The 22,092-nt window shown below is 43.5% G+C and overlaps 1 protein-coding gene across 1 annotated transcript; it reads left to right on the forward strand.

Moving 5' to 3' along the window:
• The first annotated feature begins 336 nt into the window (after nucleotides 1-336).
• MANBAL (mannosidase beta like) lies at nucleotides 337-8,021 on the forward strand. The gene is made up of 3 exons (XM_035122281.2): nucleotides 337-390; nucleotides 1,467-1,664; nucleotides 7,307-8,021. Exons 2-3 carry the CDS (start codon nucleotides 1,515-1,517, stop codon nucleotides 7,412-7,414), a joined length of 258 nt encoding a protein of 85 aa, XP_034978172.1. The 5' UTR covers nucleotides 337-390; nucleotides 1,467-1,514; the 3' UTR covers nucleotides 7,415-8,021.
• Nucleotides 8,022-22,092: the final 14,071 nt, after the last annotated feature.

The following is a 22,092-nucleotide window of genomic DNA, read 5'->3' on the forward strand; positions in this document are numbered from 1 at the left end:
AAACATCACCTGACAAATATAGAAAATAGAAAACCAATCTTTGCACTTCTAGGTTCGCTAATTGATCGGTTTGTAGATTTAAAACATTTCCACATCGCTAGATAGATTTCGGGGCAGTACACCCCCGGGGTAAAGGCAACCACTGCCCTTAAGGTTTGACGTCTAAACATTTTTACGTCAAGGCGCTGCAGTTCCCGAAAGTTGCACTCAGAAGCTCTTGGCCCTAAGGAGCTAGAATTTTCCGCAGTCGAGAAGCGAGCCTGAGCCGTGGAACAGGAGGCGCGGCCTCCTTGGCAACGCCTCGCCGGCGGCGGTTGCTGGGGTCGCTGGAACAGGAAGCGCTTCCTAGCGAGATCAGAAGTACTTCCGGGGGCTGAGGCTCGGCTGCAGGTGAGGGATACGCTTTAGTGGGGCAGAAGGAGTGGGGCAAGGCGCCTTTGGGGGCGCCTAGGAGAATTCTGTGCGGGAATTGGGGGGGCGGGGGAGGTTTCCAGCTCCATGCCTGCGGTGAAAGGGGATGGTGGAGAAAACAAAAAGCTTTTTTAGGCGATGCATGCCGCTCCGTGCAAACCGTGGACCAAAGCTACGTTTGCATTAAATCGCCCTCAGGTGTCTTAGCATTGTAGAGTTGGAAAGGGACCCTGAGGATCATCTAGTCAGTGCAACCCTCTGCAATGCAGGAAATTGTAGTTGTTCCAGACAGGGATCGAACCTGCACCCTTAGCGTTATCAGCACCAAGCTCTAACCCACTGAGCTATATTATTATTATTATTATTATTATTATTAATTAATTAATTAATTAATTAATTAATTTCCATCCCTATCTCTTTCCTGTCTTTAAAGTGCGGCTTTCCCTGTCCACAGAATAACTAGCAATTAGTTTGGCTCTTTCACAGAGGCTGAAAGAGGGGAATTAGGTCATGAAATGTTATTTTATTGGTTCAAGGTTCTTTCTTTTTAAAAATGTACCCTCTGGAAATGGGGAATGGGCTTAGGACAGTGGTAGCAAACGTGCTGCTGCACCAGGAGGCAAAGGCAAGGCATCAGAAATACTTCCCTTGGAGCCCTTCATGGGATCAGTGGGAGCGTTTTCCAAAATGGGGTTTTCAGCTTGGGAGTTTTGATAGCAAACAAATGTAGCGTTTGAAGTGGGTGGGAAGGAAGTTGCACAGATTTTTCTACTCAGAACATGAAAATCATCCTTTTTGGTGGGGCTAATAAATTGAGACTAGCTTAACTTGAAATGAAACTATCCCGCTAGCAGAGAAACACGCGCAGGAACATAGAGGTCCTGTCTTACATCAGGTCAGGCTTTTTGCCCATCATGCCTAGTATATTCTACTCCAACTGGCGGCAGCTTCTCAAATTGATTGATTTTATTCCTAGGCTGCTTTTCATTCAAATGAATCTCAAAAGCCGCTTACAAACAATAAATAACAATAAATGGTGTTTGTTCTTTTCGTAGCAAAATCAGCCACGGAAATTGTTGAGGGTGGACTTGGGGACTTGTGTCATGGCTGCTGAGCTGGACTTCTCACCCCCTGAAATCCCAGAGCCTACGTTCATGGAGAACATCCTGCACTATGGCCTCTTCTTTGGTGCCATTTTCCAACTCATCTGCGTACTGGCCATTATCCTTCCCATTCCAAAGACACACAAAATGGTAAGGCATTCTTATCTGCAGAGCGAAAAAGTGAAATTGCTCGTTCTGCAGCCTGGTAATTTAAGAAGGATATTGACAAACTGGAAGGTGTCCAGAGGAGGAGGGTGACAAAGATGGTGAGGGCCTGGAGGTCATGTCATATGTGGAAAGGTTGAAGGAGTTGGGTATGTTTAAAAGGCTATTGGAAAGCCATCTTCAGATATTTGAAAGGGTATTGCACAAGATGGTAGAGCAAATTTGTTTTTATGTTGCTCCAGAGGAAAGGAGATCACAAAAAAATCCTTAAAATTACACAATTCGGGATTTCTGCTTAGCATTAAGAAAAACTTCCTGATGGTGTGAGCTCTTCAACTGAAACAGACTACCTTGGAAGATTTTTTTTTTAAGCAGAGGATGGAGGTCCACCTATTGGGAATGCTATAGCAACATATTTTCTTCACCAGCAAGGAGTAGGACAAATGGCCTTTGAGATCGCCTCCTGTTATTTGTCCATCCAGTCTCTGATTAAAAATATCTGATTAAGGATTGTCAGTACTTTCTGAGGCTCATTGTCTCACTGTCAGGCAGCTCAAATCAGACTAGCATTTAGTTTAAATCCAGTTTCCTTTTCATTTGAAGCCATTGGTTCTGTTCCCACCCTCTTGAGCAATAGAAAACGAATTTTCTCCACCATCTTTGTGACATCCCTTCGAATAGTTGAAAATGGCTACCTTTTGCCTCTTGTCTTTTCTTTAGGTTTTAAAAAAAGATTTTAAAAGGTTATTGAAAGACTAGTTTAATATACCGGTAACAGTAATAAGGCTCACAAGGTTTATGGTTAGATTGAAGATTAATACAAATTCCTGACTGAGTTGGTTGATGATTACCCAATCCACAGCTGATGTTGATGGTATTCTGGAGTGTTATTATTATTTACTAAATTTCTATGCTGTACTTTCTTCCAAAGGATCCCAGGACAGCAAGCAGAAAAGTAATAAAACAGTACTGTACAATTAATTTTTTATAAAGGTTTAAAACATTAAGACCATCCAAAAACATTTTAAAACAACCACATACTCTCACATCTGATAATTTCAAGGTTGCCAGGAACTGTATCTTTCAGCCACCAAATGCCTAGGTAAATAGGAACATTTTAAAACTCCTCCTGAATGTTAATGTGTGTGTGTGTGTGTGTGTGTGTGTGTGTGTGTGTGTGTGAGAGAGAGAGAGAGAGAGAGAGAGAGAGAGAGAGAGAGAGAGAGAGAGAGAGAGACCTTACCAGGGAAGGAATTCTATAAACGGAACCATCGCCAAGAAGGCTCTATTGTGGGTAAGTGCTAGCTGGGCAATATCCAGCAGCAGCAGCTCCAACAGGTGTCCTGTAATTGTGACTACTTGATCATTCTCTGATCTACTCAATTAATAGATAAAACTGCAAATGGAAGATTCTGGCTTTGAATATAGTTATTCTAACCAGATTGGACGTAAAGTTTGTGGGTCTGGTGACAGCTGCATCTGTTACCACTGGCAACCTTTGCCCAAAACAGATTTTATGCCTCTTTTTCCAGTCTGCTGATGGTCATCCTTTTCCATGGTGCCTCTTTGGCATGACTCATCTTTTCTGCCTTTCATCTGGTGTTTCATAAGTGTAGATATAGTATTGCTTTGCAGGGTAATATGTCAGAAAACCAGCTGTAGACCCTATGTGTGGCAGCATTTGGACTATTTTTGAGGGGAGGGCTTGGATGGGAGCTGTTTCATCTTCTGTAGGTAGCCTAAAAATCAACATTCCAGTACTTCACAGACACATCAGCCCACATTTATCCTCTCTGTCTTTGGCCTAGAGAGCTTTCCTCACAGCAAAACAACATATAAAATGGCAAGAGAAGTGTCTACAAAGTGATTGAAATATGTGCCCCGAGCCACACAGCTTTCACACAGGAATCACCTCTTTTTTTCTGTCATCCAGGCCTACCCCATGCACACCCAAATGATGCACCTCCAGTTTAGCTACCTGTATATATTGCTGCATCAGCAGAACACCTGACTGATTCATACATGCTCCTGTAGGTCTGCATCACAAAATGTTCTGGAGTTGGGAGAAATCTGTGGGTTGACCTGAAAGGATTCAGCAGTTTTTTCCTATACTACACATTTTAGGATGAAAAAGGACACTTTTGCCATCAAGTATTCAAACTAGTCTCTAAAACTGTGCAGGCTGGAATGATTTGAGAACAAAAGCTGAGATTATTGGAGCATCTAACAGAGCTTATGTGGTGCACAAGGAAGCCTTGAGGATCACCAGCTATTACATCTTCTAGATGCAGTGGGTAGCTGAGTTGGTTAGAGTGTCGTGCTGATAATGCCAAGGTTGCAGGTTTGATCCCCGTATGGGCCAGCTGCATATTCCTGCTTTGCAGGGGGCTGGACTAGGTGATCCTCAGGACAGGGTCCCTTCCAACTCTGCAGTTGTGTGTATAGTGTCACAACAGTCAATATCTCCAGTATCAGAGGCAGTACACTTTTGAATACCATTTTCTGGGGAACACGAGAGGGTGCTGTTGTGCTAATGGCCAGCTTGTGGGCTTCCAATTGGCCACTATGGAGCCAAATGTTGATCTACAGCCCTTTGGTCTGATTCAGCAGGGGTTTTCCCATGCTCTTTGTGCTTCTTAAATGGCTTATGTGGGGGACTCTGATGTTCTGTCTTGCTTTCGTGGGAGGAAACTCTTCACTTTGGAGAGCTTAGAAGTTTACATTCTGCAAAATCTCAGCACCACCTGATGACTGACACATACATTGAGCATGTTTGTAAAGCTGAAGGTGGGTTCCTTTGGGAGGAAAGGCAGCGTATAAATTTAATAAAGAAAAAGAAGGATTGATGAAGCGCACTCATTAGAGACCAGGCTATGGTTCCTTGTTGAGAGTTTTCCCTGTGTTTGTTGGAACTAAACCCTATTTTCAGTGGAGTGCATTCTTAGGAGAAGTGCCCAGAGCATTGCAGCCTTAGTGATGCAATCAAGGGTTCGGACATAAGGCTTTGCCTGTGAATGTGGTATAGTGATTGTTATACAGTGGGAATGTGCCGAATGGGTTTTCCTAATTATTTCCAAAAATTGGTTTTACTGCACAATTGTTTTCAATGCGTTCCCTAAATATGGTTAGTAAATTATTTAATAAATGAGTTGTACCTCCCTAAAATGGCTGGAGAATTGAATAATCGGATCACTTGAATGAGGGTTGTATTGCAATGTACATTATGGGGAAAACCAGACATAGTACCCTCTGCAATACACTGTTGTATTAATTTCTGATTCAAATTATATTGATTCTGAACAATAAGCTAATAGGCAGGCTAATAGGCAGGGTGCTCCTTATTTAGGACACCATCTCTGCCTGCTCCAGTCTGTTTCCTATTCCAGGCAACCTCCATATACGTATGTAGGAGAATCAGCTTTTGAAAATACTCTTTGGATTGAAGATTAGAAGGCAGCAGTCATCTTCTTGCAGTTGCAATGAACTTGGGAGTCCCTGAATAATAAATGCCTCCTTCCCCATTTCCCTAGAGGGTTGAACTCCTTTGGCCAGCTTCCTGTGGGTGAATCACATCCCTTAGGAAGCAAGCCAAGTCTCCTTTCTTGGAATGGCTCATGAGTGTGAATTGCAATAACCCTGTAACTTGAGAAAGATTCAAGCCAAGCTCATTGATAAAGATACTGTCAAGCTGTTCTCCTCCCCCTGTCTTGTTTGGACCACTTTCTTAGAAACTGGAAGCTACCACAGATCTCTCGTGCCATTTCTCTATGGCCTTTCCCCAGTTGGCACACATGGATTTTGAGACACTCTAGAAGCCTAAAACATATTTAAACCAAAGCTTGGTTAATGAGGGGAAGCAGTCTGTGTGTGGTTTCTTCCAGGAGCCTGGCTCTGTTCCCATGCGTTTGTGAGATTCTTCTCTATTCTTTTCTTCTTCTTTTCTTAACAAGAGGATGAGATGTTGGTTCCCACAGCAGAAATGTTTTCTGCAATCGTCTCTCCCAGTCGACCAAGACAGTTGATCAATGGGTGAAATGTGTTGTTAACAAATTTTCCAGTTCTTTATTTTAATTTGAGATGAATAAATCTGAAATTACTCTCTACAGTTGCCTTTCCAATTTAAATGTTCATTTGCATCTATTTGCTTTGGTGACCTGAACAGCCAGGTTTTGTATTTTCTACTAAAGTTTTGAAATTCCTGTGCATTGAAACTTACGGAATTGAGCAGTCCTAAGGATGGACATCTGTGCTCACTTACCATGCCAAAGAACTTGCCAAGCCCAAATCTACATGTTTTATTGCCCTCTGTTATCTACAGTATATACAGGAATGATCCTTTTTTACATAAACAACATGGAGTCCAGCAGCACCTTAAATATGAACATATTTATAATGGCATGAATGTTTGCGGACTAGAGTCCAGTTTTTGCTACAATAAACTAACACAGCTGTCCCTCCTGTATTTATACCTGAAAGCCCTTTAGGCATGTGCCGTTATGCTTGTATTGACAAAATAGCAAAGAAAAGATACTTTGGTTTATTACAGGCATGTGCAAAAAAACAAAATCCACCTAGCTGAGATACTACTTTTAACCAGAGATTGCCTACCAGCAGTCCTCTTTTTTCCATAGCTTTTGCCTCCCTGCACCCCATCTCCGTGTCTGTGTATCTTTTTGTCTCTGGGCAGCATCCATTTCCATCCTTTTGCAGCACCTCCTCCAGTTTCCTCAAAACCTATAGTGCTAGCATGGTCTTTATCTTCTCTTTTTCTGCATCCTTGGCTGGCTGCTGGCAGTTCACCCTTCCCAGCTCTTTCTTTTTCCTACTCACTCAATTTAAACAGCTGAGGAGCAAGCACTCCTATTCTGAAAATAAAGGGGGTTCCCCCCCTCTATACAGCTCTATTTAGTAGTTGCTTGTTAGATATTTCTGTTGCCTCATGTGATGATCCTCCAAGGGACATGCAATTCAATATAAAATATTAAAACATACAAAATGCAAAACATTCAAAAGCATGCGGCCATTCAACAAGAGAGAAAAAACAGGTATGAGCATCAGCACAATCACATTAACAACTCCAAATGTAGGTTAAAACTAATTGTGATCAGATTAAACAGAGACTAAAATTAGAGGCGTAGAAACAACATTAAAATCTTAAAAGACCTGGGAGAACAAGAAAATATTTGACTGGAGTCGAAAGGACAGTAAAATAGGAGGCAAGTGACCCTGTTCAGAGAGAGTGTTCTATAAATTGAAGAGTCACCACCAAGAAGTCCCTCTTGTTGCCACCCTGCATTCTCTGAGCCTGCAACCCTACATATGCTTTCTTGGAAATAATTGCTCAGTATGTGATTCTGCTTCCGAAAAAATATGCATAGCATCAGTCTATATAAGCAATTTTTTGCATTTCTTACTTAAGTAATGTAAAAGTAAAGCATCTAGTGATTTAGCAACTGAATGCATATTAGATTTTTTTTAAACGGCTCTCTCCCACTTTCTTTCCCACCATGACAGCCTTGGGATATACCAATAAATAATACAAGAGGGGCTCATAGCGCTTTTATTATGCTGTCACCCTATGAACAAAATCTCTCTTGACTTTTTTTCCCTTAACAAACTTTTAATAGGACACCGAAAACTATGAGACAAAAAGTTCAGAAGTGGTAAAGAAACCCAAAGCTGCCACAGCATCGTTGAGCAAGAAACCTAAGAAAGAAACCAAGAAGAAGCGGTAAAACAGCTGAATGATGAAACTTTCAAGACAGGGTTACTATCGACCATTGAGCTTTCTTCAAGACTACAATGATGAAGTACAACTTAAATGTAACACAGTTTTGGGGAAGCTATGCATATTCTTGTTTCTGGTCAAGAGGAAGTATTTCATAAAATGGCTTGAAGATTATTGTTTCATCTGATCTGTTGTAAATACATGTATGGTTTACTGGACATATCTACGTAGCATGGAAGATCTTAGCAATTATTGGGGTCTGGAGGGAGCAGTTCATCTCCTTTGTGATGCTCAAGATGTGAAATCCAGGTCCCGTGAAATGGGGTTTGGCCCCACAAAATGCTTTTCTCCATACTTCTAAAAGACTACAGCTCATTTTGTGTGTCATTGATGAAAGGGATCAGCTGCTACAGCTTATTATTTTGTATGCCATTAATGTGCTTAATATACCTGATTTTATATCCTAATGGTTGTGTTTTCATGTCATCTTTTTTTTAAAAAAAGACTGCTGCTATTATCTCCCTGTGAATATAGCTTCCCTTGGATAATTTGTTCACAGCCAGATTAACTGTCTTCCCTCTACTGTTCGTGCCTAATTACATGAGTAAGTCACCTCTCTCGTCCCTGCTTTGAGATGTATTTGAGCACTCTCTTTTTTAGGTTCAGGTGGGCTGAATGAATGGGAACTATAACTCATATGCCACGAATGATGAGTAGTAGTGAAATCTCGCAGTAGAGGTAACTGTAGGGCAGTTCTAAAATTTCCTCTATTGTGCAGGTTTCAGTTCTGTTAAGTAACATGGCCTTCGTCACTCCCTTTGATAGCCGTACCAAGTTGTGATGACAGTGTAGCCAAAATGGAGCCACCGAGAAACAAAAGATTGCTTGGGCAAACCTAGGAAAAAAACTCTAGGGCACGGGTGTCAAACACAAGGCCCGGGGGCCAAATCCGGCCCGCTAGACCTCTTCATGTGGCCCGCCGAGTGCCCCAGCCAGCGGGACCCAGCAGTGGGACCTTGCTGCTGAAGCGCCGCACCAACAAAGCGCCGACAAACAGCTGGGGCCGGGGAAATGCTTTTTGCCCCTGGGTCACTTCGCGCTCTTTTCTGGCGCTGAATCAAGGCGGCGACCCCCCCTCCCTTTCTTCCTTCCTCTCTCTCGTTCTTATTCTTTCTTTCCCTCTCCTTCCTTCCTTCTTTATCTCTGTCTTCTCTCCCTCTTTCTTTTTCTTTCCTTCTTTATTCTTTCTTTCCTACTCTTCTTTCTCTCACCTCTTTCCTTCCTCTCTCCCTCCTGCTCCCTCTTTTCTTTCTTTCTTTCTTTCTTTCTTTCTTTCTTTCTTTCTTTCTTTCTTTCTTTCTTTCTTTCTTTCTTCATTCCTTCCTTTCTTCCTTTCTTCCTTCCGTCCTTCCCAACTTTCTTCCTCTCCCTCATTCTTATTCTTTCTTCCCCTCTCTACTTCCTTCCTTCTTTCTCCCTTTCCGTCTTCTCTCCCTCTTTCTTTTTCTTTCCTTCTTTATTCCCTTCCTTATTTCCTACTCTTCTTTCTCTCCCCTCTTTCCTTCCTCTCTCCCTCCTGCTCCCTCTTTTCTTCCTTCCTTCCTTCCGTCCTTCCCATCTTTCTTCCTCTCCCTCATTCTTATTCTTTCTTTCCCTCTCTACTTCCTTCCTTCTTTATCCCTTTCTGTCTTCTCTCCCTCTTTCTTTTTCTTTCCTTCTCTCCCCTCTTTCCTTCCTCTCCTGCTCCCTCTTTTCTTCCTTCCTTCCTTCCTTCCTTCCTTCCGTCCTTCCCATCTTTCTTCCTCTCCCTCATTCTTATTCTTTCTTTCCCTCTCTACTTCCTTCCTTCTTTCTCCCTTTCCATCTTCTCTCCCTCTTTCTTTTTCTTTCCTTCTTTATTCCCTTCCTTATTTCCTACTCTTCTTTCTCTCCCCTCTTTCCTTCCTTCCTCTCTCCCTCCCACTCCCTCTTTTCTTCCTCCCTCCCTCCCTCCCTCCCCTCCCCTCCCTCTCCCTCTCCTCAGAAACATAGGATGCTGCTTTATACTTCTGGCCCTTAAACCCTGGAACCAGGAGAGCAGCTCCAGTGAGTCAACCTCAGCCAGTCCCTTTGGTGAAGGGTGGTGGCTCACTGGCAGAACATCTGTCCTGCATGCAGAAGGACCCCAGCATCTCCAGGTACTAGTAGCTCTGCAAAGGTCCTGCATGAAACCCTAGCGAGCCTCCACCACCCAGTGCAGTTACCAAAAATCATTTTTCAATAAATTGTACAATAATTGTACATTTGAATATCTACTTGCCATTATTCTGACTATGTTTCTGCTTTCAGAGCTAGTTATTACTTACATTATTATAAAAAACAGTAATAATTGAATGCAGTGACAATAATTTATGATAATAAAGAGTGGACACATAGTCCTACAGATACAACCGGCCCTTTGAGGGTGACCAAACTGCTGATGCGGCCCCCGATGAATTTGAGTTTGACACCCCTGCTCTAGGGGAAAGGACTCAGACCTCCAAACAACCTGTAGAATGGGGGGGGGGAGCAGGAAGGTGGGGAATAGGCTCCTGGAAGAAAATATGCCCTGTACTCTTCACTGTTGTATACCTCCTTTGTCTATGAGCACACAGACCTAGTGGGCTGCTTTATCCTTTTAAAAATGTCATTATTTTAGCTGACATTTCATGGATTATATTTTCATCCTGTATTAACCAAAGTTCTTGGGGACTGATCTAACTACCTTGGAGCATGTGGGTGGTTGTCAATTCCATTCTGGATTCAGCACTGAGAAAAGCCTGAAAGAGCAAAATTGACATACAGTGGAACCTTGGGTTTTGAACCTAATCCGTTCCAGAAGCCCGTTCGACTTCCGAAACGTTTGAAAACTGAGGATCAATGGGTGGTCGGCAAAATCCATTGGGGGAAAATGGAAAGACACGCAGCGGAAGCCATTCGACTTCCAAGGTGCGTTCAAAAATGGAAGCAATTACTTCCGGATTTTCGGCGTTCGGGTTCCGAATTGTTCATCAATGGAGACGTTCGTGAACCGAGGTTCCACTGTATGAACATTCTGAAGTGCAGTTGATACAAGTCCAGTTAGATGTTGTCCTCATATTTTTGACCACGTTTTGGTTCTCTCGCCAGTAATGTACTTGATGGCTACAAACCTTCTGTAGTTATCGTCCCTCTGGGAAGAGACAACCATTTCCATCTTCCACTGTAGGGAGTTACTAAGAATTCAGTTGGCTACCCATCCAAAGAGATTAAGGTTGGTTTCTTCTACCTGTGTTTTCTTTTGTATGGGCTTTTCTGAATTGGGTGACAACCTGCTTGAACTTCTCCAGAAAGACTTTGTTTTTGTGAATATTAGAACCACCAGTATTACCTGTTCTGCAACTAAGACTACTTGTAACAAATGAATATCAGAATTTTAGTCTCACTGAAATGGATCATCTGCTGGTGTCATAAAGATAAGTTGCCAAAGGTTCCTTCCTGGGTGCTATAAAAGACAGTTCTCTGTTATGGGTCAGTAGCTTTCTGGTATTTTTAGTATTCCTGTGTAGCAGCTTCACGTGAATAACACTCACTGTTGCTGTTCCTGGGTAATGAGTGCGGGTGGCCTGTTTTACCATTCTTCATTATTAAATGAGGTCATATCACACGTATCCTTAAAGCCATCTCTCTTTGAATAACCCAGGCATGGCCAAACTTGGCCCTCCAGCTGTTTTGGGACTACAACTCCCATCATCCCTAGCTAACAGGACCAGCGGTCAGGGATGATGGGAATTGTAGTCCCAAAACAGCTGGAGGGCCAAGTTTGGCCATGCCTGGTAGCCTATAAGTACTACAGCATATTTTTTGATGTTCTAGTAATAATAAGCTCTCCTGCAGCCTAAATACTGCAAGACTGATAAGAAATATTCAGGTGAATGGCAGATTTCCCCCATTGTCTCCTCATTTCATTACCCTTGGAAGTTTCTATGACAGTTGAGAAAATTAGCATAATCTATATAGAAATTAGAATTGGCTTTTCTTTCTTTTCATTTCTTTTTTTTAGGAGTTCTGTCTCCCTACAGTTAATAATGGAAACAATAGTAGAAGGTTCCCATAGGCTCTGTTGAATCCAGTTCTCCACACAAAGCACACACAGCCATATTTATTGCTTTTTAGCAAAAGGCCTTTGCAAAATGTATGATACAAGCAGTAGAAATGTTTTAAAAAAGAAAAGGTTTTTTTAATTATGTCACCAGCATTCATTACCACCACTCCTGCCCAGAACAAAATAGTTCTGTCAGCTAATGTCCTGTGTAGTTAACAGCAATCTTTGGTAATCTTTGTTAAAATACCTTCTCCTTAATTTTCTTCATGGCAATAGCCCAGAGGGCTACATACCAGGTCATGTAGTCATGTACAAATCAGCAAAGAAGAAAAAAAATCACATCCAATGGACTCTGGTAAGACAAAATTTTAATTAGAGGTGTAAAAAAGCTGCTCCTTGGGATGATTATACATGAGCCGTCATAAAATGTATTGGGTAAGGGCCTCAGGTTCAGTTTAATCCCCAACACTAATACGCTGGAGGGCTGGAATTTACCATCTTCATGTTGTACCTAACTCCCATCTTTGAAGAGACTATTAAGACTACAGTGGTGCCTCGCTAGACGGATTTAATTCGTTCCACGGGTCTTTTCTTAGAATGAAAAATTCGTCTAGCGAATCCCATAGAAATGCATTGAATTTTTTTATTTTTTTGCCCATAGGAACGCATTAATTGAATTTCAATGCATTCCTATGGGAAACCGCGATTCGCTAGACAAATTTTTCATAAAACGAATTCGTCTAGCGAGGCAACCTCCGCTCGAAAAATCCTTTTGTTAAGCGGAAATTTTGTTAAGCAGGGAATTCGTTAAGCGAGGCACCACTGTATATACATGCCTACTCAGAAGTAAGTCCCATTAAGTTCAATGGGGCTCACTCTCAGGTAAGTGGGTCTGGGATTCATAGCTGCCAAGTTTTCCCTTTTCTCGCGAGGAAGCCTATTCAGCATAAGGGAAAATCCCTTTAAAAAAGGGATAACTTGGCAGCTATGCTGGGATTACAGCCTAATTAAAATCCTTTCTCATGGGATGATTCTTCTCCAAGAGGAGGGAGCAATAATTAAAATGCTCCTTGAGCTTAGTTGTGCTGCTGCTTTCCTTCCGACTCATTTTTGCCAGGCCTACTTTGGAGGTTCCCAGAGGATAATGCCCCAGATTCGTGCAGCGAATTCTCTCTCCAGGACTCCCGTTTTCTCCCTCTCAGTAATACAGGTAGGTTGTGTTGTGTTAACAGAAAACATATTTGCATATTGTAGCGTGGGGGTGGGATTTCCACCTTCTTTTTCCTCCTTCCCCACCCTCCCTTTGCAACACATCACTGCAAATCAGCAGCTCTTCATGATGACCTAGCTACATTTATTGTCCCTTCGAGTGAAAGTGATTATGTTAACAATGTGCCTTTGTGGGGCTCCTGTGCTGGTGGAACAATCCCCTGAGGCCCAGTAATAAGTAGCTCATGACCAAAAAAATCCTGGTGGGCACAGTTCATTTAAATCCCTATTAATCTTATTCAGACCTCATTTACTTTCATTCCAACGCACTCACTCGGATGCAGTGTGGAAGAGGAACGGAAGACGCCTCTGGGCTGCTTTGAAGCAGACAGGTGCCTGCTTTGATTTCTTCTTGTCTCAGTATCAGAAATGGATGGCTTCAAGCTGCCTCTCAGCAGGTTGCTTTGAAGCTGAAGATGTACATGAAATGAGAATGCCCTGCTGGCACAGGCATATATACGTTCAAATGCAAGAGATTGGGTGTGTCATTTCATTCATTCGATTTATATACCACACCCCTTCCCAAGGTCCCTGAGCAGCTGTCTGGATGCTTTCTAAAAGCAAACCAGGACACAACCCCAACGAGTCGCTTAGGAACATTGGAACACAGAAGCTGCCTTATAATGAGCCACAACACTGATCTATGTAGCTCAATATTCTGACTGGCAGCAGCTCTCCAGGGTGTCGGACAGGGTCCCCTCAAAGCCCAACCTGGAGATGGTGGGACTTGAACCTGGGACCTTCTGCATGCAAAGTAGATGCTCTACCACTAAACTACAGCCCTTCCCTGGGACCTGAAAGGGCCACACGTCTATTTCCAGAGGTGTCGTTTCAGGTTTGGGTAAGCAGGGAGGCAAGGTTCAAAGACTTGCTGTTGGATATACGAGTCAGCATTAAGCTGGAAAACAATTCCAATTGCACCTAGCCTGTGTATTTCAAGGCAGGGGTGGCCCTCCAGACACTGGGCACTGGTGCCCATAGGGATTGGTAGGGTAGAAAGCCAGTGCCAGAGGCAACTGTAGGTGGGACCAGAGCCAGCGATAGGCAGAGCCAAGGAATTATAGTTTTGTCCCCATCTTCTTCCCAGGCAAACTTTGAGACTAAGGAGGAGAAGGAAGCTGGCAGGTAGTCCCACCTTTTCCACTGGTTGTAAGTTAGATGGCAGGGAGGTGAGGGCTGAGGAGAGATGGAGGTTGGTGGGGCATTGCCCCATTTTCCCCAGTACGCCAGCCTCTACTGCCTCCAGATGCTGCTCAACTGCAACTCGCCAATCATACTTGACCATTGGCCATGTTGACTGAGTCTGAGAAGCCACAGGTTAGCAACCTCTGTTTTCAAGAGAGCAGAAGGGAATAGTCCCTCAAACAGTGGCACTTTTCACAGCCGTTGTTTCCATGGGCTGTTGCTTCTGTGTCACTCTCTCTCACACACACACAATCTGTGATTTCTCCTTCCTTGGGTATCCCCAACTAGACCATGTTGTTGGGAAGACAACATGGCTGAGGGAAAGCAAAACCAAACTAGAGCAAGGGTGGTGATTCCTGGACTGGTCACATGTGTGGCCCTAAGCAATCAGGAAGGCAGTGCACGTCTCAAGCCCACAAATAAACTCCAATCTGAGAAATCTAAGCGATTGCACCTATTTAATTTAGTTATATATTTAACAAAAGTAATTGGCTGCTTAATCTAATAATCTCTAAAATCTAAGATCTGGTGATAATCTCTACATAAAATACCTGGTTCAGGGAACCTGGGGGCCCCTAGATCAGACCTGGGAAACCTTTGGCCCTCCAGATGTTGCTGAACTCCCACTCCCACCAGTCCTAACAAGCAGGGTCAAGGGCCAGGGCTGATGGGAATTGTAGTTAAGCAACATCAACATCTGGAGGGCCCAATCGTTCCTCACACCTCCTGTAGATAATGTTGGACTGTAATCGCCTTCATCCCTGACTACTGACCACACTGCCTGGGGCTGATGGGAGATGTAGTCCATGACCCCCGGAGACCCATCCAACCCTACAACTCTATGGTTCTATGAATATCTGGAGGTTTAAAAGTTCCACATCCTTGATGCAGCACTTGGGTCTAAGTAGCTGAGTGGTCTTTGCAGGATTGGAAGCTTTTTTCTGAAGCTTGCTTGCTGTGTCAGGAGGGGGATTTGGGAAGGTGGCGGCAAGGCTAAGCTCTTTCTTTTAAGCCTACTTTCAAATCCAAAAGAACATCTGAAGAGCCAGCCACAGGTTCCCCATCCCTGACCTAATTCTTGGCATTATGGACACACCTACACTACAGCCTTTGAGGTTCCTATACTATTTTAATTGACACAGCTTTCACGAAATAATTCTGGGGATTCTCGTTTGCTGAGAATTCACAGAAATCCTTAGCCACTCTTACAGGTCTTAAGTCCATGGAGTTTTCTGCAGAGAGTATCTGAAGCACCACTGGAATCTGAATCTTATCTAAACCCTTGTCCAATATCCCATCCACAGGATAGGAGCTTTCACATAACCAGCCAGTCTGAAAGACAGTACAGCACGCCACATGCACCCTGGGGGCAGAGGGAGACAATATGTGCCAAGCTCTTTTTAGAAAGCCACCACTCCTATTCCTTCCAGTAATTATGCCCATGTCTCCTTAACTGTCCTAAATCTCGTTCACTCGCTTGAGAATGACATGCTGGGCATTTTACACAACACTCTGTGCCAGGCTAGATGGCCCAGAGATCGCAAGAATGAAAATCTGATGCTGTTGCTCTGTCCTTTTTCTAATTGAAAATCGACCATTTTCCATGGCATTTGCCCCAGCAAGAGAGAGGCATGTGTCCTTCACGTCACCTATAGGCTTCTGGCCAACTTAAATAGGCTTCCTGTCCTCTTGCCCAACCTGGCAGGAACAAGAGAAAGGTTGGCATGCCAAATGTGTTCCTCCTCCCTCATTGAATCATTGCACCCTTAGAGAATTGGGGGCCAGAGTTGTCAAAGACTTCTAGACAGGTGAAACAACAAGTGAAACACAAGTACTGGCAAACTGGGGGATGCTACCCCCCTTCTCAAAAACCCCCTCCCCTGTCACTTTTTTTTTAAAAAAAAAATCCCCCTCCAGACACAGCATGTAGACTTCAGGGGGAAAGATCTCATTCACACAAAAGTCATTCCACCACTTGGACCCAGGTGCTATATCTTTGGCTCATCAGAGGCTATTGGCTATTGGACTACATCTCCCATCAATGGCCAATGACAGGGGATGATGGAATTTGTAGTCAATCTCTAGATGGTCACTGGCTTCGCAACCCCCGTGCTATATAAATGCAAAGTATTATTATTATCATCAATGTAACTGTTTTAGCATGTAATCATTATCTTTTTTTCAAATTATTTTTATTAGTTTTCCAAATTGTTACAAATCAAACTAAATTACTTTAATACAATTTCTTTTAAAAAAATAGATTTCCTGCTCCTGTTGCAAACATATGTCCATCAATTTATCCTGTAGCCACATCATCTCTTCTTTAATATGCATTTCATCCTTTACTTCTTGTTGTCCATTTTTACAGCAAGCCATTATTTCCTCCTCACAAGCAGCACCTTTGTTATTTCTTATAAATATAAAATCCATTTCATGTCTGTACTCCTTCATAAACCTTGTTGTCTCAGACCTGGTGTGCTGGGAGAGTTGATTATTATCTTCCTTTGTTCAGCCTTTGCAGTGTTTACAAGATCACATTCCAACTTCCACTGTTCACCACTTGTGTACAGGCTGTGGAGCATGCAATCATTCTCACCCACCAAAGTTTCCTCACTCCCCCAGCTCACCTTCCTTTATCCTGAGTGTCACCTGTCTTGATTTTGGCCGCAGACATCCATGTGAGATGAAGGATTAGTCAAACTGGCAGAAATATGTCCAGACTCTTTGCCAAGAGACCGAAGGAAACGTCTCACCTTGAGAACCTTCACCTCGAAAACACCTGAAGCGAAGCATCTCTCGTCCTGGAGTGGATTTATAGCCCTGATGAGCAGGGGTGGCTTAAGGTCATCCACTCCCCTAGCTGGTCCAAGACAGTTTTACATTTGATTTATGCACCAGCACACATCCCTTAGTAACATGCTCAGAGAACACAGCTACTGTCAAGAGTGAAATGAGCCTCTTCATGTGAGCGAGTGAAAAAGAGCAATTGTCCATCTTGGATTTGCAGTGTTTAGTTGAGGCTGTTTGCCTCTTTTAAAAAATGTGTGGAATGGCTTTCTGATGCTCCCTGCAGTGTCGGAATTATTCCCTCTGCAACTTACAGTACCAGTTCAGTTAAGTTAAGAACACAAGAAGAGCTTGCTGGATCAAGCCAATGTTCTCACCATGGCCAACCAGATGCCTGTGGGGAACCAGCAAGCCGGACTCAATCATAACAGCACATTCTCCCTACATGGAAACCACTGTCATAAAGGGAAGGTTATTGGACTACCAGCTTGGAGACCAGCACTCAAATTTCCATTCCGCCATGAAACTGAGTGACCTTGGCCAGTCATTGTCTTTTGCCCTAACCTACCTCAGAGACCCAGGTGGCGCTCTGGGTTAAACCACTGAGCCTAGGGCTTGCTGATCAGAAGGTCAGCGGTTCGAATCCCTGTGATGGGGTGAGCTCCCATTGCTCGGTCCCAGCTCCTGCCAACCTAGCAGTTCGAAAGCATGTCAAAATGCTAGTAGATAAATAGGAACCGCTACAGCGGGAAGGTAAATGGCGTTTCCGTGTGCTGCTCTGGTTCGCCAGAAGTGGCTTTGTCATGCTGGCCACATGACCTGGAAGCTATACGCTGGCTCCCTCAGCCAATAATGCGAGATGAGCACGCAACCCCAGAGTCGGTCACGACTGGACCTAATGGTCAGGGGTCCCTTTACCTTACCTTACCTCAGAGACAGAGGTGGATTTAGGGGAGCGCAACCAGTTCAGTCGCATGGGACACGGAGCCTGAGGGGCGCTGCAGGAGTCGCTGCAACTACTATTTAGAATGGAGCATGAGAGGTTGGGGGGCGGGGTTGCTGGATTTTGGTGTTGCACAGGGTGCCGCTGAAATTTGAGACCCCAGGGTCTGCCAGTATCAAAGGGTTTGTGTGAGGATAAAATGGAGGTGGGAAAAGAGAATTGTGTATGCCAACTTGACTTCCTGGAAGAAAAGGCGAAATATAAATGTAATAATAAAGTAAGGAATAATTAAATAAACCCACACAGATTGCTACCCATGGTTATTGAACCAGTGGATATTTTCCTACATGTACTGTACATAGATTGGGAAATGTGGCTTTATAACATATTATTGGGGAGTACTTGGCCTGGGAATGTTTAGAAAGCAAAAAATATATATGTGATTTTTAAACAGATAGTGTACAGTGGTACCTCTGGTTACGAATGCTTCTGGTTACAAACATTTCAGGTTACGAGATCCGCTAAGTAGCTGCTCCTGGTTGTGAATTTTGCCCCAGGATGCGAATGGAAATCACACACCAGAGGTGCATGCGCAGCAGGAGTCTCCATTAGTGAAAGCGCACCTCAGGATAAGAACGGTTTCAGCTTCAGAACAGACCTCCGGAACAAATTAAGTTTGTAAGCAGCGGTACCACTGTAATTGGTGAGTTTGGACCAGTTACACCCAAAATTGGGTAAAGTCACACCAAAGACACATTTGGGTCCACCATCTTGATTCAAAACCATGCTTGGTACCCAAACATCAATGAAGACCCCCCCCACCTTGGAAACCCTTGTGCCAAGTTTGATACTGATGTCTCAAAAAGCAGCCAAACCTATGCCAAAAGACAGGTGAAGTCCTACCGAAGTCACATTTTGGTCCACCACCTGATTTTGACCTGGATCCAAACATGGATGAAACCTGCCACTCCACCTCAGGAAACCTCTGTGCCGAGTTTGGTGACGATGTCACAAGAGGCATTTGAAAGCATAGAAAATGGATTAACCGTTTCCCAAAATCTATTGTAGATGCATGCCATGTAGACATTTATTTATTCCATAAAACTTATTTCCTGCTTGGTTGTAAAAACAAAAATCCACACAACTCTAAGCTGTAACATACAGTAAACACTTCTGTGATTGTGACATGTGACAATCCTCATGTGCTTTTGTACTTTTTTTTCTGCACTGGCAGGAAAAAAAAGTATAAAGTAGCTTAAATGAAGATTTTATAAAGCATAGTTCAGGAAAGCACAAAATATTGCAACTTTGGTTTTAAGGTAGAAACAACAACACTATTACCTCCACCTTACAAAGCCCAGTCCTCCTGGCACCTATAAGAAATGGCATCTTACCCACTGCATCTCTTTTGTGAACTCTGCTCCTTTGATCTTCATGAAACCAACCTTATCAAAAGACCCACATTATTGCGTTGTGTCAATCAGAGCTGCCCCCATACCAGGAAATGAACAGCTCTGTTGACTTGTACAAACCAGTCCGGCCACTCTCTCATTACAGCTGCCTCACACTCAGCCACGTGAGACTGCACATTCCACCTGGGTGTATGCAATTATGGTGCTTGGCTTAAGCACCACTGTCTGGTCCTTTGTGTGCTAAAACCAGACATTCGTTCTTGATCTAGTAGCTTCTACTTCTAAATGCTCTTCCCTTCATACCGCTTTCTTTTTTCTTTCTTTTTTTGAGGGTGGAGGGGTTCTCAAAGCAGCCATCAGAATTAGGGAGGCCAGTTGAAAACGAGGGCAGGGTTTCTGCAAATTTAATGTGTCAAAGAGTGAATCTGAGCTTGCGGAACAAACTGCAAACCCATCAGGCTCCTCCCTCATCTATCATCTACCAGCAACTATTCCACCAGGCTGTTAGGAGAGAGAAGTGGCAATGCAGGGACTCTCGGTCAGCTCTGATGAAAGGCCAGAAACTTTTGGCTCCCTTTTCTCCTTGAAATCTTGCAGTTCTGGCTGATCATTCTAAGAACTCTGAATTTAAGAACAAGAGCTTGAGTTGGGTTATTCCTTCCTCCTCCTCCCTCCAAATCCCTTTTCCTTTTCTGTGGTGCATTGTAGATTGTTGCAGGGATGTGTTCATCAATACAGTCGTAACCTTGGTTGTCGAACGGAATCCATTCCAGAAGTCGGTTCAACTTCTGAAAATGTTCGGCAATCAAGGCACGGCTTCTGGTTAGCTGCAGGAGCTTCCTGCATTGCAATCGGAAGCCGTGGAAGCCACGCTGGATGTTCAACTTCCAAATAACGTTTGCAAACCAGAATACTCACTTCCAGGTTTGCAGCATTCAGGAGCCAAAACATTCAACTCTCAAGGCAAAATAAAAAAATTCCTTCAGTAGCACCTTAAAGACCAACTAAGTTTTTATTTTGGTATGAGCTTTCGTGTGCATGCACACTTCGTCAGATACACTGAAACAGAATCAACCAGACCCTTATTTATATTCAGGGGGTGGGGGTGGGTGGGAATGGGTGATGGGCTGGTAGGAGAGGTGAACCTGTTCACCTCTCCTATCTCAAGGCATTCGGCTTCCAAAGTATGACTCTATTCGCAAAGCGTTTTCATTTTCTCCCCTGAAGGGTAGGATAAAAATGCTATAAGCAAATAAACAATTAAAGGTTTACCACTACAGGTTTACCACTCCCATCAGCCCATCAGCCCATCACCCATTCCCACCCACCCCCACCACCCTCTGTATATATATAGGGTCTGACACTTCTGTTTCTAGTGTATCTGAAGAAGTGTGCATGCACACGAAAGCTCATACCAAAATATAAACTTAGTTGGTCTTTAAGGTGCAACTGAAGGAATTTTTTTATTTTGAAACAATTAAAGGATTAGGGCCTCATTTTCACCTGGCCACACACACTGTCCTGGGATTGCTGTGGTCTCCCCACGCTCATAGCCCCCATTCAGCAGATTTTGTGCTGGATGCATACCCTGGTCATGACCCCATTGATTTCAATAGGACTAAAGTGTGTGTGACTTAACTTAGTATGGATCAAATCCAGCATCTTTTAAGATTGTAGCTTCAGACATGTCACTATCTGAGCCTCAGTGTCCCATCTTCAATACAGAGACACTGTAATTATATTGACCTTACAGCATTGTTACAACAAGTATTACTGATATAATTAATGGAAGCAGCTTGAGCATTTAAAAATCATTAGCAGTAATAGTAGAATCATAGAATTTCTGAGTTGGGAGCATTATCTAGTTCAACCCCCTGTAATGCAGGAATCTTTCTGCCCAACGTGGGGCTTGAACCAGTGACCCTGAGATTAAGAGACTCATGTTCTACCGAGCTATTTAGTTTCCTATTTAGTAGTGTGGCTATGTTACAGGGATGCTTTCTTATAAGATTTTCTGCTCATTCCATAAATATCATTCTGGTTACTCATGTTTCTTATATAGTGCCAAAAGTTATACAGTGGAAGCATCCCAGAAAATGATTAAGAAAGAGTCACAAGGACCAGCCTATTCTTAGTTCCTTCCTTGTGCAAAGAAAAGCTATGTTCAAGTCCCAACACTGAACATTCTGTGTTGTTTTTGCAGTGATTTTTGCAGCAGCGGCAGTAGTAGGTACAATCTTGGGAGCTGAGTCATGCCTCCTGCAGCCAATTAGGGCAAATTTTGTTTCCCTTGAGGGGCTGGCTTTTCAGCCGAACTCTGCTGTTTATTGATTCATAGTGTAGCAGGGTATGTGTGAATATTTGTTGATGGTTATCTTTGCTTTGTGAGAGCATCCTCAGAGAGCTGATTCTAGTGATACATTGCTCTGCTTACACATTGATGTTAAAGGGGCACGTGGTTCTGTCCTGTATGCAACCAAACAGCATCAGAATTCACATGCATCAGGGGGTGGGGGAGCTTTCTAGCCTGAGGGCCACATTGCCTTATGGGAGACCTTCCAAAAGCCACACTGCCAGTAGTGGGCAGCCCAGAGGATACAGCAATCTATGCTTTGGAAACCTCAGGGTTGGGCTATTGCAATGCCCTTTGCACTGGGCTGCCTTTGAAAACGGTTTGGAAGTTTCAATGAGCAGAATGTGGATACTCGATGGATGACAGGCATCATATAATACCAATTCTGTTACAACTACACTGGCTGCCGATTATGCTTCCGAATCCAACTCAAAATGTCTGATTTGAACTATAAAGCTCTTTAACACTCAGGACCCCAGTATCTTCTGGGTCACCTTTCCCACTATGAATTGATGTGGACCATCAGACCTTCTTTGGAGGCCCTTCTCCAGCCCCTTTCGCTGAGGGATGCTCAAAGTGTGGTGATGAGGGAGGTGGCTTTTTTAGCTGCGGGATGCACTCCCTAGCGAGGGTT

This window comes from Zootoca vivipara, chromosome 7, assembly GCF_963506605.1.
Source record: "Zootoca vivipara chromosome 7, rZooViv1.1, whole genome shotgun sequence".
In the NCBI taxonomy this organism is placed as follows: Eukaryota; Metazoa; Chordata; class Lepidosauria; order Squamata; family Lacertidae; genus Zootoca; species Zootoca vivipara.